The following is a 23,530-nucleotide window of genomic DNA, read 5'->3' as shown; positions in this document are numbered from 1 at the left end:
TCTCAGCAGATGATCTTGCTTTACTTAAAAGACACATTTCCCTTCTGCCCTTCGGTTTTCTTCTGCCTTCTCTAGACTTTGCTTCAGCAGTTTTCTCATTCTTTTTCTGTCTTCAACCTCTCTTTCCTCTGGCTTATTCTTGTCAACCTATAAATCAGATGTCTAAGAGAAAGCCTCGCTTAGACCTTGTGAGTTATGGCTTTTTCTCTCTTCATCCCTTATCAAAAGCTTCTCAGAGTGCAGTCCACTCTGAGAGGAGTCCACACCACTGGCTCCTCACTCATTGCCCCCAAAGCTCCTTGCCATTGATGGCTGAAATTATTTTCTCAGAGATCTCCAAGGATTCAGTGGCATTTCTCAATTATCACATTCCTCTACTATAAGGGTGTGTGTGTGTGTATGTGTGTGTGTGTGTGTGTTTTCATCTGTTTGAGTGTAAGATCATATATGCTTGTATCTTGTATTATCAATTTGAAAGACAATGTGAATTTTCTCTAGCTACAACATCAGGTAGGAAGAGGGTATGCAAAGGAGGAGGAACTCCAAGCCACAAGCAAAGCGTGAGAATCTGCCACTAAAACATGAGTGGAACTTAAGTAAGATAAAGACGAAATGACCAAATCCTCTGATAAAATCAGAGGTTTAAGAAATCGGATTGCATCTTTTCCCCTTCCTATCCACAGGATGTCCAGAGTGTTTTCCTCTTGTGGTCCCAGGAACTCTCATCTACATGGGCATTGACTTTTAGTCCTGCCTTGAACCAGGGTTATCCTTACAAACCTAGCAAGGTGTGGGCAGAGCTGGTATGAGCATGTCCACAGCTGTCCCAAAGACTCTCTCCCGGGGAGGTGCTGAAGAGATCCTTGGACATTGCATGTAAGATTGAGCCCTGCCAGGGAGGTAATTAAATGAGGTTTTTAAAAGCCCCAAGCTCAGCAGCAGAGTGGGTGGCTAATTTCCTGACTCACCTATTCGACTCATTTGTGTTCCCAGCAAAATACTCCCTCTTATAGGACACACTGCCTAGCTTTATTTTAAAACTGTTCCATTTCTTCACAGGGTAGACAGGAATGTGCAAAGTAACAGTTTTCTCTTTTGTGTGGGATATCATTTATGAAATGGAGTTCAGTTCTTTGTTCAAAAGGAATTGTGCGAATGTCAGAGCAGTTCTGAACAAAACTGGATATTCAATTAAAAGCCTTTCCTCTTAAAAGCTCAAAGCTTTTGTTGGATAGATGCAAAGTCCATCCCCCTAGCGCAGAAGGGTTCTGTAAGTGGGAAGGTGGTGTAAGGGCCTTACATTCCTGTTTGCCAGCCTAGGAAACCTCCCTGGAAGTGGAGATGGACTGCAAGTCATCTTCAGAACTCAATGATACAAATCAACAGCTACAGAGACTAAAGTTAGCAATAGAGAGGTCATGATAGAATTTTCTAGTAAAAAAAAAAGTTTCTTTTATTCCACAAAATCTTAGCAAAAAAGAAAATGTTGCTAACCAAACCCCTCTGTAACTTTTTTGTTTTGGGTAGATGCAGTGTCTTAACTCCATCCAAAAAGGAGAAAGACGTTACTTAGCAGAAGTGTTTGCTTGCTCCCTCCCACCACCTGCAACGTCTAAAGGCTGTGGCAAATGTTAACAGCTACAAGCTAGTAGAAAGCAGATATTTGCCATTTTACCTATCATGATTAATAGGACCTATCCAGCTAGAATAATAAAATTGATTCAATGCCTGGTAAAATGGGATCTGGCCAATTGCCATGTCAATTCATGGCATTTTCTTTCTCTTTTTTTCTTGGATTTTGCAATAGCTTCTTTAAAAAAAACTTTTTAATTGACAAAAATTGTATATATTACGGTATACAGCGTAATTTTTGAAATAAGCATATCTTGCAGAATAGCTAAATCAGGCTAATTAACATATGCATTACCTCACATGCTTTTGTCATTGTACTGAGAACACTTAAAATCTGCTCTCTTAGCAATTTTCAAGTGTACAATACATTGTTATTAAATATAGTCATATGTTGTATGATAGATAAAAATCCAGAGTCATTCCTTGCTGTCTCTGAAGCACCAACACCCACCAATTTTCCATCTCAAATATCTCTGGGGTGCTGTCGCCTCTGTTCTATCCTTCTTGACGTTATCTCTTATTCATTCACTCATTAAAGGCTTACTATGTTGCCTCACTGTGCGAAGGGCTTGTGGCACACAGAGAAGATGAAAACCAGTGAAATATATTTGCGAAGTACAAAGCACAGTGGTCATGGTCTATTAGAACTCAGGGCAGTCGATGTGTAGGAGTTTGCGAGCATGAATCCAGGCCTCTTCCCGTCATGGTGCAATTCATCTCTTACTTGAATTATTGGGAAAGCCTCTGGCCATGTATCCATTCTGCCCTCTCCCCTTCTGCCTGAACTTTATTTCTAAATTTCAGATTGTGTCATCTCTCTTATTAAAACCCTTCATGACTCCCTATTATTAAAGAACAAGCTCCAAACTTCTTAATCCTACTTACAAACTTCAAATTCAACTTGACTTTCTTGCTTTTATTCCCCTATAGCACTATTTTGTACAAAACAGTTACTAACCTCATCGTCCATGAAATAGGAAAGGAAAAAACAGAATTAAAGTACCCAGTCTGCCTTAAACATTTGCCATCAGTATCATTTTCAACCTTTCTCTTTCCCCTTTGGCAATTAATTCAATGGATCATTTTCCTAATGATTGCTGTTCACACTCTGCTTAACTGTTTCCAATATCAAGATATTGAATACTTTTGATGAACACAGATAATCAGAGTGTGCTTATTTACCATCCTAATATACTCACAGACGCTTGATACAAGTACATGGCATATAGTATCAGGCCATGCAGCAGGCAACCAGAAACAAATCCTCATCTTCTGTTCTTAGGAACAGTGAGTCCACCTTTACAGGTGAGTGTGATTTGGGGACAGAATGAGACCCAGGTAGAACCACCTCTCCCTTCACAGAAGTAGGCCAGTGCAACAACATTCATTCATTCATTCACTCATTCATGCGTCAAGCAGTTACTGAGTATGATCTAATACCATGTGTCCATAGATGAGCCCCATCCCCAGGAAGCTCCCAGTCTTTTCTGTGGTAAGTTCAGTGATTTGATCCAAATGCTGAGATCCAGAAAGGAGTGAGCCAGGTCTCTGCTGAGGCAGTCAAAGGGTTAGGAGGGGGAGACTTGAAAGGTCCTTAAAGAATGAAAACAATGAATCTTTGGTATCAAGAAGTGTGTGGGCGTGCGTGCGTGTGTGTGTGTGTGTGTGTGTGTGTGTATTTAAGGAGTAGGAGGATGGTGGCAAGTGGACAAGAAAGGAATTATTGCCATAGTAGAAGGAATCAAAATGCAAATGTGGTTAAGAAACTATACAATGTGTTTGAGAAATTATGGCAAGTTCAGTGGGACTTGAGAAAGGCAGCAAAGGGTGGGCAAAGGATACAGAGGATACCTTCTTGCTAGAAGGTAAGCAAGGTACAGGTTGTAGGGGACTTGTACTTGGGAGCTCAAATTTTATCTGTAAGCAGTGGGGAGCCACGAGAAGCCTCTAAGCAAGGGAGTGACACAATCACATATTTTTTGAATAAAAGTCTGGTGTTAGTAGAGGCATTGGATTTGAGAGGATGAGCTTTTAGTTAATGTTTTGAGAGGTGACCATAGCCAAGGAAAACTCCATACCTGCATCCCAGCTAACCCTGCATGTTTGTGTGTGTCTTCCTAGTGACAGTGCTGGCCATTTTCCATGAACTGCACGTCGACCCTGACCTGTACATACTCTTGTTTGGAGAGAGTGTGTTGAATGATGCAGTGGCCATAGTCCTTACATAGTAAGTACCAGAACTTGGCCTGTGTTTCTTTAACCATGTGAAATTTGCTTTCACTTGTATCTTTTCTCTTATGTCATAGAGATACAAGCAGTCTCTTGCTTTTTTTAAGGACTTGTTATCACAGAAGATCTCCAATAATGGGCACAATTCATTAGGCATCTAATTTCTAATATTATTAATGGGTTTTATGTTTCCAGCTAATTACAAGATAATACCTAGAGGGTAGCTTCTTTTTCTCAGTGCATGTATTTAGCTGATTCACTTAAGGTTCCTAAAATACATATAAATGAGCTTTTTTTCATTTCAAATCAATATCATTTAATTTTTTACCTTATATAACTCACTTTCCAGATAATAGACTAATAGAAACCCTTGTGTTTATGGACAGATTGGCAGATTGGAGCCAGAACCTAAGGGTCAGCCTACTCTATTTCTCAGTGCAAATGTAATACTGCATAGGAATGCACACATCTTTACAATATCATATGATCGTTGAAACTGATGGAGCTTCAGTTCAGCACCGGTGTAATTTCCTTTCAGGCCAGAAGGATTTTGGCAGGGGGGATGTAAGCCAATGCTCTTTCCTTACCTCCCCTTTAGACACTAACCATTTATATTTAATAAATGCCACTTTGGTGGCTTTCACTCTGTCAGAGGTCTCTTCTTGGTTTTAGATTAAGACCAATATTTTGGGCAACTGTCAGATATCCCAAAGGAAAGTGGATATCTGCTAATTAAATGTGACAAAAAGAGTCTATTCTGGGTGTTAATTACTTCAAACGCCGTTGAAAATGTATTGTGGAGTAACAAAGGATTGTTAAAAGTCAGACCTCACAGAGGGGAGTAGGAAATGACAGAGCAGCACTACTCATTTTTTCTTTCTTTTTGCCAGTTGACATTTCTTAAGGCTGCTGCCCCAAAGTTGCCAGTGAATTCAGCAACTTTCAAGTGTGTCTCCACATATATTTCACCTGGCCACAGAGAAGTGTCTTTCATGCTTTAAAGGAAAATATCAGCGAGTGCAAATTAAAAGCAAAAGCCATGGGCAGATTCACAAATGCTAAAGGATGCTTTTAAAGAAACACCAAGAATAATTAATTAAGACATCAGAAATCCCTGTCCAGGAAATACTAGCATTAAAAGAACATTTGGAGCAAAAATTTTTAAAAATGTGCTGAGTTCCTCATTTTTACTTTCTGAGCTGCCAAGTTGGAAAAGGCCAAGCAAAGCAAAATCACTAACGTGCAAATGAGCTTGGGAAGGAATCATGCAGACACAACCAGGGAAGGTTTGGCCTTTCTGCTTTCTGCACTACCATTCACAGTAGTTTTCCATTAAAAAATGCAGACTCTAAAGATAAATGTTGATGCTGTTGAGCACAAGCCTGGGAGCATTTGAAATAGCTCCTCAGGTTAATACATAGTTGATATTGCAGGTGCCTCTCCTGCCCTTCTACCCATGTCTTCATAATGTCTTAGTAAGAAGATGTGTTTCACACCATACCAAGAGCTCTTCCTTTCTAGGAATGAGACATTGCCATTCTAGCTGAAATCTTGTGCTCCTCAGCTTTGGCAATTCTGGTATCATGCAGTGACTCTAGTGAGTTCCAATATAATAGAAGGGGTGAACCTAAGTAAAAACATTTGACTTCCAAAGCTTACATATTCGAATACTGGCTCTTTCTGAGCTCTACTGAGTGGTCTATAGTGCTGCCATATCCTGGCCCAGGCTGTCCACCAGAGCTGTCTGCTGCTTACCATTTCCTCCTCCTGGTACATTTCCATGTGCCATTCTCTTCACTTCTGCTCAATTGCTCATTTACTTCTTAAAATTAATTTATAGCACACATAATAATCTCTTTGCACATCTATTTACACACACATATTTCCTCTCCTTGCAATGCCTTATCTCCACACATTCTCTTCCAACCATTTTCTGGTTCCCTTAGGAAAGGCATATTTAAATATCATTTAAAGGTTTTCTATGACTTTCAGTCTAAAAGTTCAAACATTGTCTCTCCATTTTTCTTTCCCTTCACACTAAACCATGTATGCACCCTGACACAACTCTCTGGGTGGTATCTCGGTGCCTTTGAACAAAGTTCACTCTTCCTGGGCTGCCATCCCCAGCTTCTGTTTCTGCCTAATCAAATCTTTCAACTCTTCCCTCAGTCTCTTCTTTTGGGAACCAACAGACCACAGGCTGAGCTTCTGCTTCACCCCTGCACTGCACTGGATTTACATATATATGTGCCTTTCTAAATAGTAACTTTTTGAAAGCAGAGTCTATGTACTTGAAGTGTGTCTTAAAAGAACAAATGAAAACCTCTTTTGTGTTTTCCTTACTTAGCTCCATGTTTGAGTGGTTTTGAAGTTTAAGAACAGTGACAGAGTTATTCTTGTGTCATGAGAAAAAAAGGTTTCCATTCTGATGTGAAACTCAATCGTTGATGACTATGGCCCTTGGCCAAGCCCCCAGAGCCCCTCTGAAATAGCCACATATTTTTATTTACCTTCCCATCTTCTGCCAGCAAACCTCCTTGCTTAAGAACCATCTTTTTTAGTTTTAGAATTTTTACACTTTTATAGTATTGTGGCAATACTGTGCTCTAGTGTGTAGCCGCATTTTAGATTAAAGCAGGTTTTCTTTGCTAATCTAAAAAGCAAATGATTAATTATAATACTGTTTATCAGGTTAAATGTGCTCTGAATTTTAGTTACCTAACATAATTAAATTTAATGGCCACAACTCTGGTGCATAGCAGCAGGTGGTGGGTGCTATATCATGTTCTTGTGATTTAAAATGATCCAGAATTGTTTGTGCTAAAATGCAAGTAATTTTATTTAACATAAAAGTTTTGAAATTAGTTTGTCCCTAACCCATACCATTATTTCAAGCAGAGAGGGAATGTCATGCCCAAACATGTATGCATACTGCCTCACAAATGAATTCCACGTGATAGATTTACATTTCTAAATGTTACTTAGTAGGCTGTGAAGGAAGGCAAAAGATATATGGAAGAGATCTCAAGGGGTGTGTGTTTTTGAATCCTGAACAAAAACATTGATTTCAGAGGCAGCATGGTAGAGTAGAAAGAAGCCTAGGTTAAAAAGTCACAAGATCTGGTGTCACGATTGCCACTAATTAACTGTGCAATTACTACGGTTGACAGGAAACCAACCCAAACTGAAGTAAACAAAAACAGAATCTGTATTAGCTGATGTAACAGAGGAGCAGTAACAGAAATGGCTCAGTCAAGGATCCAATGAAATGAACAGGAATCTTTCTTCCCTCAACGTCATGGTTAGCGCCCTCTTCTGGTTGCAAGATGGCTGCCAGCATTTCCCCGGGCTGTCTCTCTCTTTTCTTGTTCTACAATTTTGAATTTTTGTTCCACCATTCCCAGACTAAATTTTAGTGCCTTTTATAGATTCGGATGCAGTTTCTCTTGGAAGAATCGCTATGACCAGTAAAATGTACAGCATTTATTGGCTCGAGTCTATGCCACCTGCTCCGTGAGTTCAAGGGTATAATCAGCCTCATTGGTAGCACATGAGCTGAGACTGGGGAAAGGTGGAATTACTGCTCAGGTAATACTGCCATGATAAAGGAAAAGTGGATGCTGGATAGAAACGCAACAAAACAAAACCTAGATCAGGGGTCCTCAACCCCCAGGCTGTGGACTGGCACGGGTCTGTGGCCTGTTAGGAACTGGGCCACACAGCAGAAGGTGAGCAGTGGGCCAGTGAGCAGAACTGCCTGAGCTCCGCCTCTGTCAGATCAGTGGTGACATTAGAGTCTCACGGGAGCGCTAACCCTACTGCGCATGCGAGGGATCTAGGTTGCACACTCCTTATGAGAATCTAATGCCTGAGATTGCCTTTCATCCCGAAGCTATCCCCTCCCACAATCCGTGGAAAAATTATCTTCCTCGAAACTGTTCCCTGGTTTCAAAAAGGTTGGGGATTAATGACCTAGATGCCCACTACAGTGATTTTGTATGGCCATAAACTCCCTGTGCTTATTTCTTTATCTTGAAAATGTGAGAATAGTTGTTCTATAAATATCACAGAATTATTCTGAGTAATAAATAAAGTTATGCGGTTAGAAAGGCTCTGTAATCGACATAGCCTATGCTATATAAATGTAAATATAATTTATATCCTTATTTATATCAATATCTTTCATTCTACTTACAGAGATCTCTCTGGTTTTATTAAAATGACTAAAGATAAACCTGCTTCTAGTGAAGCATTTCTTCATAGATATGACATTTTATGATCCAGGAAACATAGAGAATAACCATTTTTACACCTGATTTCCACTATTAGGAATGAATCACTTAGTTAAGACACACTGTCTGAAGTTGATAAATGAAGAAATAGAGGTTGAAATATTAATATGTTACTTAAAGTTATGAAGGTGCTCACAACCAAAACTGATATTTCTTGTGGAAGTTCAGCAGCGGAAAAAGGGAGAAGTAAAGGAAGGGAAAAGATAACTAAAATTCTACACCTGGCACGCTAGGAAACCAAAAGATGCTATGTGGAGTTGCTGAGTCGAGAAATAAAAATGTATGCATATTGTTAAGAGTCATAGAACAACAATCAGAAGAAATAAAAACACAAATGGTCAAAATCAGATACCTTTGCTGTGTGGGATCATGACATAGGCAAAGATTGAAAAATAATTTAACTCTTTGTTTTATACTCTTCTCTGCTGTCCGAATGTTTTTAATGTGTTTGAACTAAATTTATTTATATCTTTTTTGAGTGATCAAGATATCAAAAGCAGAAACTATAAAATAAAACCCATTTACTTGATGACAGTAGAGTCAAACAATCTTAGCAGGCAAAAACAACTATTAAAAAATTAAATGACGAATGATAAACCAAGGAAAACCTTTTCAACGCACATGTTGATCAGCTAATAGTCTTTGTAATATATATGATGAATTGCTAATCACATTACTATACCTAATTCATTATTTACATTACCTTGGGCAAGTTGCTCAATCCCCCTGCGTCTTGGCAGCCTCATTTTAAAATAAGGACAGTAATAGCACTTACCTCACAGGATGGGATTAAACATAAAACACCTAAATCAGAGCCTGGTGCATCATGCTTAATACACATTAAATGTTAACTGTTGCCATTACTCCTATCATCAAAGACCAATAATAAAAGGCAAGCATAATAGAAAAATAGACACAGGATATAGTTAATGAACAAAAGAAGAAACATAAATGGCCAGTAGCTATACCAAATAAGATCAGCTTCACTAACAATGAAATAAAACAAATTAAACCAACAATGTAGCATTATTTTTACCTGGCAGATATTCAGATCTTCAGGATTCAAAAAAGAAAACTCATACTTGGAGTAAGTCAGGGTTTGGGAATTGAGAACCCTCCTATATGACTGGTGAAAAAGGAAAGTGATAAAACTTTTACAAAGGCAGTATTTACTGAGTCATTAGAATTTATAAATCATTTGATCCAGCAATTTTGTTTCTAGAAATTTATTCTAAGAAGTGATTAAGGGCATATGCAATAGTTTCTTCATGGAGATGAGTGCACTGATTTGAGCAAGAAGTTATGCACAATGGTTATTAGCTGGTTGAAGTGAATTACAATATATTAATATGATAGAATACTATGAGTCATTTAAAAAATGATAAAGAAAAATATACTGATGGGAAGAGATATTCACAATACATTTTTAGGTAAATAAGAAAATTCAATATATAATATTTATATTTAATAACTACTAAATAAGAAAATTTAATATATAATGAGCTCTAGCTTGGGTAAAAATTCACAGCCAAATTTATATGTGCACCTGCATCTGAAATTATATATTATATACGCTAATATACATTACATATACTATATAATATGTAATTATGTATAAATATAATTATATATTATTAAATTGTATGTATTTTTATTGTACCTATGTGTAAATAACATATAACATTTATATTATTTATATATAAATTACATGGAGTCAGAAGTGATATATGGAATCACAAGTGATTTTTATTTTTTTCTTTTGCCTTGCATATATTTATTTAAAATAGAGCAAACTACTTATGATAGACTCTGGCCCCCCAAATCCCCATTAACATACTTAATAATTGGCAACCTTCATTTAAGTGCAAATTGCACAGATGTAGAAGTGTGAAATTCTTTTTCTACCCATGATAGAGGAAAAAGGATGTTGGATGTTTTGGGTCATATATCTGCGAAACAGAAATATTGCCATTGTTGTACTAAAACCTACTTGTAAAGTAATTCCACAGTGGGCAAAACCCTCCAGGTTTTCTTAGAGATAAAATAAGTTTCTCATTAAACAGCTGACTCTTGGATGACAACAAATACATACTAGATGTTTTTATTCCCTGTTAAGTAAATGCTTATAAGGAAATTCAATGTTGCCGATTATTTAAAAAGATGAAGAAATGGAGCATCAATTTTGTCTTTTAAAATTAGACTGTTATGCTGCTTAGGAGTTCTTACTAGATAATGTCATTTAAAGTGTGATACCGGTGAATGCTTGGCACTTTGAGTGACATTTTGAAAGACTGCATTTCTTACTGCCCGTGTATTTTAAAGTATTATATTTGGAAAATAATTGGATGGCTGTGAGACTCAAGCAATTATGGAACTGAAAGTAACCTTGAGCCATCATCCAGCCATTCAAGAGAAACGTACTGAGGATCAGTATGTGCCAGACCTTATGCCAAGTATTGGTGATATAGATTGAGTGGGCATAGCCATTCATTTCTGCCCCCAATAACTCCTCCCTGAAGTAGGCAAACAATAGCTTTAAAGGAACTTAATATGCATAACAAAAAACCATCTCAGAAAATAGCTTACATGTATAGGGTTCAGTTATAAAAATATGTTCCTAAAATAATTCCACTATTTCTCTTGGTAACATCATCTTGAAGTAGATTTCAAGTTCCTTGAAGGCAAATTTTCTCCATCCCACCACCTACAAGCAATTATTTGGTAGGTTCTCCAATAACTACTTAATGAATGAGTTCATATACCACTTCAGAAGCAGATGGGGATGTTTTATAATACTAATCATTAAAATCTATTCCAGAGATAGATATTTAATGTTCATTTTGCTTCTTCCAACTATTTGAAGAGCCTTGTTAGATACCCTCATTAGCATTCCTTCTCCCATTTGACCCATAGTTGTAAACACAGAGGTGATGAGAAGCTGTCCCCTTTTGATCAGAATTAACTGAAACTGTTAACACAACCAGAAGGTATAATATTTCTCATGAATCTGCTTAACTTAAGAACGAGTTTCTTATATCTTGACACATCTATCTGGAAGTAATTCACTTTGATATTTGCCTTGGAAACTGATAATCAGCATGAAACTCATTTATTTTGATGCCTGTCTAGATACTGGGGTGATACCTAATTTAAAAAAAAAAAAAAAAGTTGTGGCCGTTTTTGCTTGAGGATTCCTTGTCCTGGCAGTCATTTTCATGCTGACTTCATTTTTTAGACACCAGGTGGCATCACATGGCAGGAATGGGAAGGCCACCCTAGGATCTTTAAACAGAGGCTGGGAAGCAGGGCTCAGCTGACTTCCAGCTTTAAGTGGAGCACTCGGCATGCTGGCCACACCCCTGCCTACTGCTGCCGTCTTGTTTGTTTTTCTCTCATTCCTGTTTCTGCTGCTGTCTTGTTTGTTTTTCTCTTATTCCTCTTCCCTGTTTCCTGACTCTAGCATCTCCTCTACGCTACCTCTTAATGTCCCTGTTCAGATTACTGGGACTTGACCTTGGTTATATCCTGTGACTCTGTCTTTTGTCTCTTGGATGAGATCTGTCATCACTTGCAGCATCTCTGGAACTCAGCCCCGTGACTTAGAATTTGCTTTGCTCGTGTCAATTCATGCATGAAAAATTGGCCTACCAAAAATAAGTAAAAGAAATCCATGCTGATGGTTTCTTATCGCAGTTCTAATGTACTTTAATTTATTGGTGTATAAGTCAGATGCAAGTGATGAAAGTGACAGAAACCCAATTCAAATTAGCTTCAGCAAAATGTGTACATTGGCCTGTTTAGCAGGGATTGAGCTGACTCTGGACATGCCAGGCTTAAGACTTCAAACATGGCTGTCTATCCTTTCTTTTTCTCTCTTGGCCCTGATTGTCTCTGAGTGCTAGCCTCATTCTTTCATGGTGCAGATAGATGGCTTACTCTAAAAAGCAGGAGAAGGTGACTAATGACATCTCCAGGCTTACATTTTTTTTTTTTAGCTCAAAATAACATTCTCCCAATATTTGCATATCAGTCACAAAGACTCTGGTTGCCTCTGCTTATATCAGAAGATCACCTGTAGGCCAATCACATAATACTCCAAGGATATTAAATAAGGTAACTGGTCAGATCAGAGTCACATTCCCATCCCTGCAGCCAGTGACATAGAATCCATTATTGGAAGAAAGTGGTTGGAGGACAAGTAAGAATAATAACAACCATATTTCATGATACTAGAATGTTCAGAACATGGCGGATTAAAATGAAGTAGATAGGCCCTATGCCACTAAAATCTCAAAGAAAGGCTTTATCTGAAAAAGCAAACATTATTTTCTAAATGTAGAGTTGATTTTGAAGGAGAGAAAAGGAAATTCTTCAAGTGTGAGAAACAAGAGAAAAATCACAGCAAGAGTGGGAAGCTGTCACTGTCAGTGGCCACATGATTTTATATAGCCTATACCACCCAGAGGTTTTGGAGCTGGAATCCCATTTCCATATGAAAATGAGAACCCTGTCTAAAGGTTCTCTCATGGTGATACAACTTGAGCAAAGCTCTTTGAATAGGGCCTGCAATTTCCAAAGTGTTCCTTCAGCCACAGAGACTGTGTAGGACAGCCTTAAGTAATAGCGATGAAACTTGCCATCTATATGGAATTTGAGAAATCAAAATCCCTGGCCTGGGCAGTTATGATACAGGAAATGTAAGCCAATAAATTAACATGGAAAGTTTTCAGGACTATTGAAACAGCTGCCCCAGCCATATCCCTCCTTCCTATTCCCAAATACACCGAAACTGCCCTGAAGCAATACTTTCACATCCCAGGTACATAGAAATCCCACTAAAAAACACATTCTTTGCTGAAAATGAGCTCACAATAAAAAATGTACAGGGTGCAAAGAGAATAACTCCACCATGAAGGAAAGCCAGGAGATAAGCAAAACAAAAGTAAAGCAGAACAAGCACCCTAAGGAACTAAACAAAAAATTACAAAAACATGGGAAAGATTATAAAATGAGTACACTAAAGAGTCTAAAGAAGTAAATGGTGGAGTGGGGAAAAATTAGAAAATCATGGTATAATAGGAGAAAAAGAACTTTTAAAAATGAAAAATGCAAATATTAACATTAAAAACTAAATGGAATGACATAAATGTCATATTAAACCCACGGATGAAACAGAAAATAAAGTTGACATATGGCCCAGCATGCACCACAGATAAAAAATATGAAAGGCTAGGTAAGAGATACAGAGGATAGCATTTTTTAAAAACCCGGAACTCATCAATAAAAATTTCAAAAGGCGAAACTAAGGAGAATTGAATTGTGGCAACATTTAAAGTGATAATGGATGATAATTTTCCAAAATTAAAGAGATAAAAGGAAACATCACATTATGTCTAGAGCTGGATAAATTGACACTAATTCACATTCAAATACATTGCAGTTTTTAGGTTTATTTTGTTGTGTTTTTAATTTTAAAGAGTTTATTTAAGCAGACAGTGATTCGTGAATCAGGCAGCTCAAGACCTCAAGTGGTTGAGCCTCCACCTGGAGGAGGGAAGAAGTTTTATAAGACATTTGAGGAAGCAAGACAAAGAAAATATTTGATTAATTATTATTGTGAAATGTAAGATCCTTAAAGAGAAAGAAGAAAATTTAAAAGCAACCACAGAGGAGAGATGGTTTACTTCCAATAAGGATTACTCACACTTACTTACAATTTCTATGGCAATGGTTTTCTCACTGGCAACAATAGCTGCTCAACTGCTAGAGGATAGAGAAATAATAGGTTCAAAGTATTGCAAGAAATTTATTGACAGCCCAGGTTCTAAATTCAACTAAAATGTCACTGAAGAATAAGATTAAATACATTTTCTGATGTTTTATCATGCATCAATGATAGAACTTCTGAAGAATATAATTGAGTAGAAATAAGAAACTAAACTCAGAATAAAGGAGAAGCAAGCAGAGTTGGGCAGAGAAATTGGTAGAAACATTCATGAATCTAATAAGGAATAGCTGCCCCAATAATAGTGATGATAGTTAATGGGAGCTGGGGGCAAAATGAGTTAGAAACAATTACTCATAACCCACTACAATATTCAGAGATGGGGGATACTGAGGCCACAGGGGGAGAAACAATATATAGAAAGCGGAGGAAAAGTGGAGACACAGCGAAAGACCTGTTTATTAAAGCAATCAGATTTTCACTCAAATACCTACCTTCACCAGAATGTTTCTCAAAATGTTTCAAAAGATTGTGACAACAGAATCCTTTTCAATTTGATAAGGAAATGCTGAAATCAATCTATGTCTGCTATGAGGTCATAGGTAGTCTAACAATTTCAGACTGTGCAAAGGATACCAATTTATTAGGACACTAGCAAAGTATCTTCCTTGGGGCCCCTCCATTTTTTTTTCCTCCAGAATTTTAGGCTCTTTGTGGTTTTGGTGTTTCCGCTTGTGGACATGTCATGCTCTCTCTGAAGGCTCTCCATCTTTCACTTTGTCTTCCTGGTTTGTCTTACTCTGTTCTGATGTCCTCGTGTTCTCTTATTGTCAGATTTATAACCCACACTAGGAATCCACCTGTTCAGTAATCTCCATTTTTCTGGGGAGAAGTTACTTCTGTGGATGGTACACAAGGGATATTTTCTGCCACACCAGCTGTTGTTAATGCTGTGTAATAGAGATGCTCTAAAAATTCTTCTTTAGGTGCACAGATGACTTTAAGATGATTTTTCTAGGCAGCAAACCACTTTTGTTTTGTTTTTAAGGCTCACTCTGTTGCCCAGGCCAGAGTGCAGTGGCGCAAGCTCAGCTCACTGCAACCTCCACCTCCCAGGCTCAAGGGATCGTCCCACCTCAGCCTCCCGAGTCGCTGGGACCACAGGCGCATGCTACCACACCATGCAAATTTTTGTATTTTTTGTAAAGACAGGGTTTCACCATGTTGCCTAGGCCGTTCTGAAATTCCTAGGCTCAAGCAATTGTCCCACCTTGTCCTCCCAAAGTGCTGCAATTACAGGCGTGAGCCACCATGCCCTACCTAAAACCAGTTATGAGAAAAAGTTGAAGGAGGTAATTCTGTCTTCTGCTGTATATCATAACTCAGTAATAGTAGCTCCTCATTCATTTTATTCCCCTCTTTAAAATATCGTCTCCCTAGTTCGGAGTGCCCAGTGATGTTCTCTAATCTGGGCCCAAAATAGCCAGCCATGTACTAAGAGAATGAAAATATTGGCTATATTGGGTTCATAGTACACAAGGAGCAGAAGTGGAATGAAGGTGCTAACATAATAAACTCAGAAATTACTGACCTGGGGACCAGAATATCCATGCTGGTATGATCAGTTCATTTTCTTTCTATGAACAAGGTACTTAAGAAGATGAATTATAATCAGCATCCACTTTATTAATTCACCACAGGAAATTACTGTCATTGGATTTCAAGAACCCCAAACACCCTATGATAAAAGCAGCCTTTCCCTTAGGCAGACCTGTATATGAAAGCAAATAATATCCAGAGGATTGTGTAGTAAGCATAGGGACAGATGAAGGGTAGATTGATGTGTCTAATGTTTCTCTGCATCCTCCACACAAAAGCTGTTGTTTAGTCAATGGGTCTTTTAAAATTTGAAGTGCTTGGTAATGACCTCTAAATCCATACCAACAGTCAGGGTAATTTAAAACTACTCACTTTTAGTAAGATGAAAAAATCTGAGACTCTCCCCACTGTACAAAGCTGGGAGGATGCCTAGCAGAGTTTGATTCTGTGATTCTTTCAAGACTACCCAATCCTTTTTCTAAATAATACAGTATACTTTTGTCATGATGCATCAGTGTCATTTGTCTCTATTTAATCCTTTAATATCTGGTCAGGGGTTGATGGCAATTCCCTCTCATCTCATTTCTTCTGTTGTAACAGGTGGCATGAATGCCCACAATAGTACCTACTAACAGATAGTAGTTGATAACTAGGCATCGGGCTGTCTGTGAGAGAACCAATTTTGACTTTTGCATCATGCAAGGAAAGATTTCCAAAGGTTGCCACACTAGCTTCTAGTAATAACACAATATAAAATAGTGCGTGCTAAGTTTTTTGGTCAGAAGTCAAAAGAGTTGAAGGAAGCTATGGCTGTCACTTCAGGGGTAGGTGCAGCTAAACAAAAAGACAAAACTCTATAAAATAGTTTCAGGAGCTCTGAATTAATAATTTTTCATCCAAAGATATATTTTCTTTCTAATACACTTAAACCTGGCTTCTCATTCTGAACAACCAAGAAAATGTCTTTTATTTCAGATGATCAAGTCTGAATTTTTTTCTAAGAAAAAACTTTCCGGAGAACAAGGGGCCAAATCAATATACAGTAACAATTTTGGTCTAAACTAAAAGCTCTCTCTTGGCCTGGAGAATATAATCTGTTCATATTACTTGAGCTTTGTAATGAATTTACATGGCAGGCTTATTGCCGATTTTATGTGGGCTATGCCTTACTGGGGCATGGGATGCTTAGGGAATCTGATTAAAACCTTGGGAAAGAGCAGCTGTTCAGCAATAGAGGGTGAACTCAGGGCCCATTTTTCTGTGTCTGACTGCAGTGCCTGACACTTTTGCCAGCTATTGGAAGATAAATGAACTGTCTTTGAATGCCCAGCTCCTGTGTTAATAGCTTTAAAATATTGGTTGTTTATGGGAAAGAAGTTGGGAGCTCTTATCCATTTTCCTGCCCCAGGGGTCCTCAAATACATCATTTTTTCCATTGCCAGAATGGCAGGCAATATTGAAGGAAAAAGGAAGAACTTCTTTCACTGTTTAGATGTTTTTCATGGGTTAACAGCAAGAGATTTACAAAAGTTAGAGTGACTGCTCAGTAAATTATTATATGAAATAACTCACATAGAATTTAGACTTCCCTCTTCCTGGCATTATCCTGTAGTCTCAGAATCATAATGTAGTTTCATCTGTTTTTTTTTTTTTTTCTAAAGGTAATTAATTCAAATTGGATATATGAAAGTCAAATTTTAAAGTCTATGCTAAATGGTTTATTCTCAGAATGGCAGATAAATGGTCAAATTTTATTTAATGACATTAAAGTGAACATACTATATTTTGAGCCATTAAATTCTTACCCTAATATGTTTTGAGGTTTATCTTTTTTCATTTTTATCCCCCATTCCCATTTTCACTCACCTACTTTGCTTTTTATGGAGCTCGGAAAATCTTCCTCACAGGGTTAATTCTTGCTTATATAACAGCTGACTATTTTGATATTCAGACATTGTTTATTCTTATAGGTTTACTTTTAGCCTTTTCATTAGCATATTTGTAAGAAAATGTTATGAAAAGTAGAAAAATATATACATGTATGCATTTGACTTTCTTTTTATTAGTAATTCTGATTAAAATTTTCATGGAAAAACTTTAATCTTAGAACATACCTCAGATGTGGATAGTGTGTGTTTTACTTTGAAGTAAAGGTTGGGTTGGCAGTTTGGATTCTGAGTTTTATCGTTTACTAATTTTATACCAATGAGCAAGTCAGCCAACCTCTTTAAGTTGGCTTTCTCATTTCATCAAGATGGCAGCTTTAGTATACATATCTATTCTCACCTTTAAAAAATAAAAATCTGTTGAGATTTTAGATGTAAGTTATATACAGCTATAGATTATGAAAGCAGATAAGATCAACTTTAAGGGGAAACAACACTGTAGAAAATGAAAGCTCAAAATACATGTACTTACTAAGATGGCTATAAAATGCTATTATATGCACAAAACAGGAATAAATTGAAATTTAAAATATAAAATCATAGAAATTTAAAACAGGAAAAATCCATATTTCTTAAAGGCTTTGTTCAGTTTTTAAATCCTTTTTGCTTTATTTTTGTCTGACTGGGTTAATTTAAAAAAATGTGCATTCTAGCTCTGAAATTTTTCTGCTTTGTTTAATCTATTGTTAAAGTTTTCAACAGTGTTTTATAATTCCTACTGTGAATTTTTCATTTCTGGAGTTTTGGGTTTTCTTTAAATATCTATCTCTTTAGTAAATGTTTAATTCATATTTTGAATTGTTTTTCAGATTCCTTTGTATTGGTTTTTAGCTTTCCCTTGGATCTCATTGAACTCCCTTATAATCCATATTTTGAATTCTTTATCTGTCATTTTAGAATTTTCATTTTGGTTAGGATCCATTGCTGGAGAGCTAGTGTGATCCTTGAGGGGTGTTACAACACTGTTTTTTTATGGTGCCAGAATTCTTATACTGGTTCCTTCTCATCTGGAGAAACTGTCACTTCTTGTTTTTGAATTTACATTCATTTTAATGGGACTTTATTCTCCCCCTTGAGGGTGTGACTGTTGCATACGTTGGGTAGGGTCATTTGGCTTTGCTTATTTAGGATCTTGGGGTGGAGACTAAGGCTCTATATTAAGTCCTTGGCTATAGATAGCCTTAGTGTCATGATTTTCTCAAATGCTGGTTGTTTGTAGGTTATAGTAGTGTATACTCTGAATGTTGTCAGGTTCACTGCCTCCTGCAGAAATGGGTAAGTGGAGGTATCAGGAGGTTTTCTCATTTCCCAGTGCTTTGCACTTCTGTCTATTCTCACTTATACATGGGAGCTAAATAATGGGTATACATGGACATATAGAGTACAATAATAAACATTAAAGACTCCAAAAGATGGGAAAGTGGGAGGTGATAAGGCTGAAAAATTACCTATGAGGTACAATGTTCACCATTTTGGTGATGGATACATTAAAAGCCCAGACTTACAACTATGCAACATACACCTGTAAGAAATCTGCACTTGTACCCCCTAAATCTATAAAAATATTTAAAAATTTAAAACTGGGAAAATCAAAGTAAGACACCTAATAGATGAGCTGATATGATTGTCTATTTAGAAAATACAAGAGACTTAAATGGCAAAATATTAGAGAAATCAGAAATCTGGCTAGACAGATAATTGACACACAAAAATCATAGCTTTCCAGGATTTCAGCAACAATTAATAACATGTAATGGAAATGATTTTATTCACAATGACATCTTACAAATCTAACATAATTAGAATAGCATTAAATAATAAATGTACAAGATATCTGAGAAGAAAAAGTTTAAATTAGTAAAGGACCAAAAAGACACCACAAAAAATAAGATTCTATGAGATAGGATGAGAAGATTCAAAAGTCAACTCTCCCACAAGTAAACTATATCTTCAGTGTAAACTCACTTCTAAAATCACAACATGTATTTTTAAGCTGATTCTGCAGTTCATGTGGAGCTTCTTCTTAAGACAGCAGGATAAAGTATTTTTATTCTACTAGACTTCCTCAAAACAAAGTAAAACTAAGAAAAACACTGAAAAAATATAGAGAAAAAGAAACATAGCCCTTGAAACAGGGAAGTATTCACAGCTCCAAACTATAAACTATGAAATATTTAAGTATGAAGTATTGCTGCTGAATAATGTGAAATCTTAAACAAGAAATGGTAAGATGCTGAGCCAAGTCTGTTTCTCTCAGACCTGACAGCACATCATACTACTGGAAGGAGCATCCAGTATTCTGTTGTTGGGAGCACAGTTAATATCAGCTGAATGGGTCAGGGGAAAATGGAGGAAATAATCTGACCCCTCAAAACAGCAGCCAACTAAAAATCATGCTGACACATTCTGGTTTCCTAGCCAAGGAAGGTTATTTACATGAAAGAAGAGCAGAAATTTTCAAATTAAAATATAACTCATCTGCAACTTCTGGAGTTTTTCTCTATGCCACCTCAATTTAAATGCCATAAACTACAAAAAGATGTATTCCCAATAGGAAGGAAATAACAGATTTGGTGACAGATGCTTGAGATAATGTGTGGCAGTTTTAAAGCATGGCCCCCAAATTCATTGAAACTCCTATCCAGAAATGGGTCTATGCCCCTGCTTGAATGTATAGAATACGGAAGAAAGGATGCTGTCCCAGTTTCCAGGTCCAGGCCTTTAGTAACTAGCAGCTTCCACTTCCTGTCACTTAGAGAACTTACTCTTGGAACCCAGCCACCTTGCTGTGAGGAAGCCAAGTGAGTCTGTGGAGAGTTCCACCTGGAGAAGGAGCAACAGCCAGCAAGACTTGCCAGACATGTGGGCGATCCATCTTTGAAGTGGATTCTGCAACCCCATTCAAGCTGCCCCAGCTGATACCACGTGGAGCAGAAATAAGCTGGACCCACTGCACCCTGCCCAATTTGCAGAAACATGAACAAGATAACTGACTGCTATTTTAAGCCATTCAGGGTTTGGTCTGCAATAATAACCAGGATAAAACCCAAATTAAAATAGCAGTCAGCCTCAGCTTACTCTACCCTATTTCACCCCTCTCCCTGTACTATTATTTAATAGTCAGGCTTTTAAAAAGATGAGCTGTCATCAAAAAGGAGGGAGTAGTACCTATTCATTGAAACTGCAGAATAAATGTTTATAAATAATGGAGGGAATTTAAGCCAAAGAAGAGCCTATAACCTCCAAACAAATATATCAAACTATTTCAGAAAAATTTTAGACAAAGAGTTCTCCATTATTCTGAAGGACTTGCAGAAATATATATATATATATATATATATATATATATATATGTCTCTCTGTATGTGTATGTGTGTGTGTGTATGTGAAGCAATAAACATCAAGCAAATGCTGTTAAGTATCAAGCAAACAAAAATGTTCAGAGCAAAGATTCAAAATTTTATAGAAGAGATATAGAATAATTAAGGAAGATTAAAAGTGTGCTGGCAATACTCAGGAAAATTGTTAAAGCAATAAATAAGATCGCTAAAGAGACACACTCTAGAAGCCACAAAAATACAATGAACTTCTCTGAAAGCATTAAAGGCATAAAAGATGCATTTGGGGAAATAACACAAAACAAAGTAGAAAAGAAAAAAGATATAATGATTCTAGAGACTATGACAGAAAGGAATGACAGATAGTTGGATGGTTTCGAAGAAGAAAACACATGGAAAAATACCATAGAACATGGTAAAACAATATTCTCCTGAAACAATGTAATAAATAGATAGACATAAAGGACCCAATGGATTCCAGGAAAATTTTATTTGGAATCATCAACATCATAAGATAATCTGAAAACATTACTGAATTTCAAGCTCAAAGAAAGCATTTATGGGAGCGTATAGACAGAAAATTCAAGTCACTTACAAGAGCAGAAATAATCAGGTTGGCCTTCGACTTGACCACAGTGACATTCAATTTCAGAAGATGGAAAAGTAGCACATTTTCACTTCTGAGGGAAAGAATGTGAAACTCAAGCCAAATTGTTCTTCCAATATAAAGGCAACAGATTGGGTGTTTTAATAAATAGTATGTGGCAATGGGCTATTCCTTTGGGAGAAAAGTTAAAAGCCTAATGCACATCATTCCTAAAATGGAACTAGAAAGATTATAGAGCTAAATGTTAAGAAAAACTATGAAAACATTGGAAGCATGTTTTAGAATATTGGAATATTAATAGTCTTCCTAAATAAAATTCGACTCCTAGAAACAATAAAGAAATAGATTAAACAATTTAACTAGACACAAATGCTAGAAGACAAATGATGGACTAGAAGAAATATTTGCAACAACTTTGATGGTCTTAATGTCTTAAATACGCAATGACCACTTACAAATCAATGTGAAAAAGACAATACAATTAAAAATTGAATTAAAAATATGAACAAGTATTTTATAGATTTTGTTTGTGGGTAGCTATAGATATGTTCAATGTTGACAAGAATATTTTTGCCTGTATCAGCCAAAATTTTAAATGTGCTCAGTAAAGGTACTTCTAGCAATCTACCTTACAAAATATTTGCTTACATCAACAAAGATATATATACACTGCGTCACTGTAATTACAAAAAAAGTAAACCTTCAAAATGTCTGTTTATAAGAAAGATTAAATATGTTGTGCTATGTACACATGATGGGAAACTATCTATTAATGAATGGATGGATAGGTACATAGAAAGAATCCAATGAAAGGATGTTTGTAAAAGGCATAACGTATTTGTGACAGCAAAACCTGACTTTAAATGATGAGAGTAAAACTCTAGGAATGTATGTGTCTCTGATGCCAGGACAATTGATTGAAAAGTGAAATATTTGGCCAACGAACCAGTTGTTTAGCTGATTAGTTTGGTGACTTTGGATAGAATAGGCCTAACCAGACCTGACAGAGCCCTAATGTGTCCATGTTTGTGGAAGAGTTACCTCCATCTTTCAAACCATGGGAGCAGTTTATCAAACCAGACAAATGTGAGATTTATCACTTAACCTGTGGACTTCCAATAATATAAATGAAACTTTCCTCCAGCTTCAACCGTTACCTCAAATTTACTATTTCTATTATTTTTTCTTTAAGTTCCAAATTCCTAACCATGTAATAATGCTCAAGAGATATTTGATTTATGTACCATAAATTTGTCTCAGGAAAATAAATTTCTATAAAATCAAAATGTATTGTTGGGGTAGAATATCTAAGAATGGTTGGGGTCAGTTGGGTAATGTTACTGTGTGATGGTCCAGGATACAAGATAAGAATTGATGGTGTCAGTAGCTAAGTGTAGGGTACATGTCCTCAAAAAGTGCTTCAGGTTCAATTTTAATTTTAAACCATGTGATGGCCAAATATAATTGGATATGGCCAATTGTGACCCCCTGGCTTAATTGCCATAAGCCCTCCATCCCATTAAAATCATTTCATTGTGACCCCCATTCTAGGCCACTCTCCTCTCCACCTTTACTCCTTTGTGCCTGCAGTTTGTCAACCAGAAATTCCCTCCAAGTCATCTGCCTTGAAATGGCAATCATTTTGCAAAGCTGAGATCATATTGTACCTCTCAGGCAAACACTCTTGAGAACTTGCCAGCCACTGATTTTCTCTCCTGAATCCCCAGAGAAAGCTTTATTTGGAACCACAGACTCTCAAAGTGAGACAAGGAGTTAAAGGTCAGCAAACGGATATAACTGATGTTCAATATGATCACATGAGGTTGCTCTGCTCAGATTTGATGATCTCAAGAGAAGGCAGGCAATTGAGAAGCAGCAAGTTCTTCCTTCCACTCATCTCTTGCCTGTTTTGCTATATTTTCAAGTCATTGGTTCTGGTCCAGCCTCTGGGAGTCATAGAGTCAGGAGCAGCTTATGTGTTGTTGGGCCTGTCCACAATTGACTAGCGAAGTGTTTTTTTAAAAAATAGAAATTTATTGTTCATGTTCTTAAAAAATCAAGAGAACTAACATAAAAATCCAGGTGTCCAGTTTCTTTTGGAAAAAAAAAAAAACTGGAAGGTATAGGAATATTGGGAGAGTGTACATGCATCTCCTCTGACA

At 36.9% G+C, this 23,530-nt stretch overlaps 1 protein-coding gene across 2 annotated transcripts in view; it reads left to right on the top strand.

Annotated features, from left to right (window-relative positions):
- SLC9A9 (solute carrier family 9 member A9) overlaps positions 1 to 23,530 on the top strand; it is a 590,634-nt gene that overhangs the window by 200,607 nt on the left and 366,497 nt on the right. For both annotated transcript variants that reach the window (XM_017523772.2, XM_037736839.1), the window contains exon 6: positions 3,754 to 3,859. In XM_017523772.2, the coding sequence (XP_017379261.1) occupies positions 3,754 to 3,859 (106 nt within the window). The remainder of the gene's footprint in view (positions 1 to 3,753; positions 3,860 to 23,530) is intronic.

Source organism: Cebus imitator, unplaced genomic scaffold, assembly GCF_001604975.1.
Source record: "Cebus imitator isolate Cc_AM_T3 unplaced genomic scaffold, Cebus_imitator-1.0 Scaffold30, whole genome shotgun sequence".
Lineage (NCBI taxonomy): Eukaryota > Metazoa > Chordata > Mammalia > Primates > Cebidae > Cebus > Cebus imitator.
Note: the sequence above shows the minus strand (reverse complement) of the source record. Positions and strands in the feature narration are given on the sequence as shown.